Source organism: Staurois parvus, unplaced genomic scaffold (assembly GCF_062004578.1).
Source record: "Staurois parvus isolate SC_StPar_1 unplaced genomic scaffold, SC_StPar_1.0 ptg000609l, whole genome shotgun sequence".
Classification (NCBI taxonomy): Eukaryota; Metazoa; Chordata; class Amphibia; order Anura; family Ranidae; genus Staurois; species Staurois parvus.
This window is the reverse complement of record NW_028318405.1, coordinates 998,952-1,004,598: the sequence shown is the minus strand read 5'-3', so window position 1 is coordinate 1,004,598 and position 5,647 is coordinate 998,952. Positions and strand designations below refer to the sequence as shown.

The 5,647-nt window shown below is 44.4% G+C and overlaps 1 protein-coding gene across 1 annotated transcript; it reads right to left on the bottom strand.

Annotated features, from left to right (window-relative positions):
- Nucleotides 1-4,422: 4,422 nt before the first annotated feature.
- On the bottom strand, nucleotides 4,423-5,358 carry LOC149449647 (olfactory receptor 5F1-like). The gene has a single exon (XM_089693010.1). The coding sequence runs from the start codon at nucleotides 5,356-5,358 to the stop codon at nucleotides 4,423-4,425; it is 936 nt and encodes a 311-aa protein (XP_089549136.1).
- Nucleotides 5,359-5,647: the final 289 nt, after the last annotated feature.

Genomic DNA, 5,647 nt, shown 5'->3' with positions numbered 1-5,647 from the left:
GTAGCACAGACCTAGCTATCTGGCAAGAGATCATTAGCCTCTGCTAAGTGGGAGTTCTCACAAGTACTGTCGCCAAACTCCTAGAGCTTTTGTGCTTCCACCTCAAGTGGTCTCGTAGACACAAGATGGACTATCTCACAGGATATTCCTAGCACCGTTGAAGGAAGTAGGTCTACGCTTGAATGTAATGTTCAATGCTGTACTTGAATTTGGTGGGATAGAAGGACAAAGGATGTGAAATACCCATAACTCACATGGGCTCCTACAACCTCTTGGCTGGCAGTCACTGGGTGGGTCACAGAATTCAAAAGCATCATGCAGAATTTCTTCTGGTCAACATTACTCACAAAATATGAAATCTGGTTGTAACTCTAGTGATGACTCCAGTGAAAACCAGGCCAAGATGCATCCCAACTCCCGGGACAGTCACCGCTGACTCTCTGTTGCATTGACTGTAAGTTCCCGTTTGGGTGAGCTACCCCGCTGAGCTGTTGTACTGTTTGCAAGTTCTTCAGTACATCATTTACTGCACTCTGGGCCTCTGTGTGATTACTGCTGCTGCACCTACCCAACAAAGGTGTAATGGAAAGGGTGGCAGATAGCCACATAGCGGTTATACAACATGGTAGAGAGAAGGATAGCCTCAGAGCAAAAGAAGTAAAACTGGAAGATGCAACCAAGAAATTAAATTGACTTCTCATGCAGAATTTCTTCTGGTGCACATTAGCCATAAAATAAGAGGTGTGGGTGTAACTCCAGTGATGACTCCAGTGCAAACCTCTTCTTAGACATGCATGGTCTGCTTTCTCAAAAAAGAGGGCATTACCCTCCAGGCTCAGGTTTGATGCTTTGTGCCTCCAAAGAGAGAGACAGGAGAAATTCCCCCCATACACAGCCTCTCCCTGAGAAGGAATGGCTGGCTAAAGACCCTTCCACAACATTGCACCTGTTTTGTTTTGTCAAAAGTAGGTCCAAGATGAAAAAGTTTTGGCCAGTTGAAGATGCAGGCAGGACTCTCTGTAACTTCCCCCTACACATCCCTATATAGATTTAAAGTATATCTTAACATTTTTTTAATATATTGCAGCTTTACAGTCCTTAGCTGTAGTGGAAGCATTAGCTTTTTTCCTGCTGCTCACCTGGCCTCTCTCTCTGTGCAGTAACCTCTAGCAACTGATCAGTGAGCTGTAAGGATGTGCAGTAATCTCTAGCAACCTATCCACAAGTAGAAATGATAAGTAGTAACCTCTAGCAGCCATTCAGTGAGCTGTAATGATAACGAAAACAAATGGGTTGCTCAGTTTAAAATGCCCAGACCTATTATTTGTCCCAGCCTGGTACGTAATATCTTCATCAGCATGATTTTGGTATTGACTGGACATGAACTTGCTTCACTTCTTGGTTCCTCAGGTTGTAAATAAGAGGATTCAGCATTGGGGGCAGTATTGTATAGAAGACAGAAATCACTTTGTCTTGTATCTCAAAGGATCCTGAATGAGGGCAAAGATTGATAAAAAACACAGCTTTGAAGATGGTTGACAGTCAAAAATTATGTGAGGAACACGTACTGAAGGCCTTCTTCTTGGTCATTATCAAGGTGTAGGCAAATGCAGTCTATTTTCTCCACTGTAGGTGGTACTTGCATGGAGCAGTACTGCAACGGGTGGGGAAGCCAATTGAAACTTGGTTACTCTATGGTTCCCTTGAGCAGCATTCCAGTTGGCTACACTACATCCAGGTGACCCTTGTTGCCATTCTGGGTCACGCAGTGTCTTTTTAAGTCCCTGCCTCCTGGTTTTAGTGTGCATTTGTGAAGTGACTAGTATAGGGAGAGCATACCCATCTATCAAGGACAGCACTAGCAGTAGGGAGAGGTTCTGGAGGAGTAGAGAAAGAGCATGGTGTACGTCTGCACTTATGCAAGCTCCCTTTTGGGTTGGACAGGCCAGGACGCATTCCATCTCCTTTGGCAAACGCTGTATTCAGTTTGGGAGTGTTACCTCTGACTCTCTGCTGCATTGACTGTACGTCCCCGGTTGGGTGAGCTCCCTGCTGGGCTGTTGTACTGTTTGCAAGTTCTTCAGTACATCATTTACTGTTCTCTGGGCCTCTGTGTGATCACCGCTGCTACAGCATGCTGCACCTACCCAACAAAGGTGTAATATAAAGGGTGGCAGATAGCCACATAGCAGTTATATGACATGGTGGAGAGAAGGATAGCCTTAGAGCAAAAGAAGTAAAAACTGGAAGACACAACCAAATAGACTTCTCTGAGGAAACAAAGTGAGGCAACATATTTGAAGTGGTAACTAAGGAGCACAAACTATCCACCAAAGAGAGAATACTCGGGAAGGAGTACATTAGGGTGTGAAGGATTGGGGAAGTATTGACTAGGGCTATCATCCCCATGTTTTCTTACTAGAGTCACCATGTAGACCAGAAAAAAGAAGATGAAAAGGAATTGGCAAAGTTCTTGATCATTAATCAGTCCAGAAAACCCAAACATATTAACTCGTGTCTCATTTTTCATACCCATTGACCTTTCTATTTGTAATTAATAAATTACACATCCCATGGTTTCAGGTAGGTCCCAATTTCCTAGTGAAGCCAGAAATCACCATTTGAAGGGAAAATAATCAGTGAGTCAGTTTCATCTAATCATTCCACCATGAACACCACAGCCCCCACAAACCCTTCTGTGCCACAACCACCCTCAACCTGCATCCATCCAATCCTGTTTTAACTTACCTCCCTTTGTTTAATTTTTTTTTCCTTTCTCCCCACTGTTCACCTTCTCCCCTCTTGCATCCCCTCCCCACTTTTCTGTCCATGTTTTCACTTCTCCTAGGTTTCCTCTTTCTATACCCCGTTTCTATGTTTTATACCATGATTTCTGATGATGGTGCTCAAATCCTTAAAGTATATCTACACTAACCGGTCACTTTATTAGGTCCACCTGTTCAATTGCTTGGTAACACAAATTGCTAATCAGCCAATCACATGGCAGTGACTCAATGCATTTAGGCATCTGGATGTGGTGAAGACGAGTTGCTGAAATTCAAACCAAGCATCAGAATAGGAAAGAATGGTATGGTTGTTGGTGCCAGATGGGCTGGTCTGAGTATTTAAAAAACTGCTGATCTCTTTCCTGATTGGTAGACACTGTGAAGGGGTGTAGCCAGCTGAGGGGCCTCATCAGTTGCAGGGAGTACATGTGAGGCAGAGAGGAAGCTGCAGCAGAGCACACTCCAGAGGTGGACACAACTGTTTGTTGGGGACCTGGCAGAGAATACTCAGGAGGCCTTCAGACAGGAGGACACAGAGGAGAGGAGACAGACCTGACCAACAGAGGATTGGGGGACAGAGGTGGTGCAGCGCGGGCCATCCCACCTGAGAGCGGACAACAACCCGACCAGCGAGGACTCACAGGTAAGTTTTTTACTTTTTTGGAGTGGCGGTTACTGCAGGTCTATGGCCTGAGATAGGAGCAAGTTTTTTTTTTGGAGGGGGGGAACAGTGGGTGGAAGTTGTCTAATTTGGCTGTGAGATTGAGTCTCTGTTTTTTGTTTGGCGGGGTCATCATGACCTGAGAGGAGCTAGACAACAGTACATTGATTATCAGTACAGCCCCAAAAGTGCCCATCAGTGTCCAACAGTGCTGCCCATCAGTGCCCAGCAGTGCTGCTCATCAGTGCCCAGCAGTGCTGCCAATCTATGCCCAGCAGTGGCGCCAGTCAGAGCCACCCATCAGTGCCACCAGTCAGTGCTGTCAGTCAGTGCTGCCAGTCAGTGCCCTTTAGTACTGCCTATTAGTGCCCATCAGTGCCGCCTATCAGTGCCCATCAGTTCTGCCTATCAGTGCCGCCTCATCAGTGACCATCAGTGCTGCCTATCAGTGCCCACCAATGCAGACTCATCAATGCACTTCAGTGAAGGAGAAAAATTACCTGTTAGCAAAACTGTAAATTAGAAACAAAGAAAACCTTTTTTTTTCTTCAAAATTTTCAGGCTTTTTTTGTTAATAGTGCAAAAACAAAACCAGTGGTGATTAAATACCAGCAAACAAAATCTCTATTTGTGCGAAAAAAAAATGATAACAATTTAATATGGGTAGTGTTGCATGACCGCCAATTGCCATTCAGAGTGTGATAGTGCTGAAAGCTGAAAATTGGCCTGGGCAGGAAGGGGGGTAAAAGTGCCCACTAGCAGATCCACAGTGATGAGAAATTTCTATAAAACAAAACAAATTTTCAGTTTATCTAAAAAACTGATAAAATTATACATTCTCTTTAAAACTTGATCTCTCGGAGAACCTTTTTCTGCCTCTTTTCAATAATAAAGCCAAAGTTGTCAGTAACTAACCTCTTTAAACACACTAACAGAGGGAAACCTAAATTTACCACTAAAGAATTTGCATAGATATCAACACCAGCAGCATTTTTCTATTGCTCCTCTAATGACCCTTTTGACCTCCTGGTTCCTTAGGCTGTAGATAAGTGGATTCAGCATTGGCGTCACTATGGAATAAAATACAGAGGCCACCTTGTCCTGTGTCTGGAGGATACCAGAAGATGGATGTAGGTAAGTGAAGAAAATTGCCATGTAGAAGATGGTGGAACATGTCAGATGGGACGAACAGGTGCTAAAAGCTTTTCGCCTGCTCAGTGACGATTTCATTCCTACAATAGAATGAAGAATGAGCACGTAGGAGATCAATATTACCATCAGTGAAAAAACACCAAAAACAGATACAAGCACAATAGTTAACAGGTCACAGTGGAACGTGTTGGAGCAGGACAGTTTGAGTAGTGGGGGGATCTCACAGTAGAAATGGTCAATGACGTTAGACTTGCAGTATTGCAGACTGAACACACAGCTGGTCTGAGCTGATGACTGAAAGAAACCTACAGAAAATGAAAAAAAGGCCATGCAAAGACATTTCTTTCTGGTCATTGTTGAGACATAGCTGAGAGGCTGGCAGATTGCCAGATATCGGTCGTATGACATGCATGAAAGAAGTAGGACTTCAGTACTTGCTAGAGCCGAGTAAAAATATATTTGAAGGACACAGCCAAGAAAGTAGATCGACTTCTTGAAGGACAGAAGATCAGCCAGCATCTTAGGAGTTGTAACTGATGAATAGAATAGGTCCACCAGAGAGAGGCAACTCAGAAAATAGTACATTGGGGTGTGAAACCTAGAAGAGGCATAAATAAGAGCTATCATCCCAATATTTCCCACTATCGTGATCAAGTAGATAAGGAAGAAGAATGTGAAGAGGAATGGGGCAAGATCTTTATCTTGAGTAAGTCCAGACAACTCGAACTCAATCATTTGTGTCTTGTTTACATCCTCCATTTTATTCTGTCCCTGTAATGGTAAACAAAGCATCTCATAGTTACAGAGAACAAACCATTTCTAGCTATGTGGTTTGTTAGCAGAGCTACTCAGGGGCCAGGAAGTTTAGCCTGACAATAGGCCCCCCCAGCTTCCACTGAGCCGGGACCTCGATGACCTCCTGACAATAGGCCCCCAGCTTCCACTGAGACGGGACATCGATGGACTCCTGACAATAGGCCCCCCAGCTTTCACTGAGCCGGGACCTCAATGAATTCCTGACAATAGGCCCCTTAGCTTCCGCTGAGCC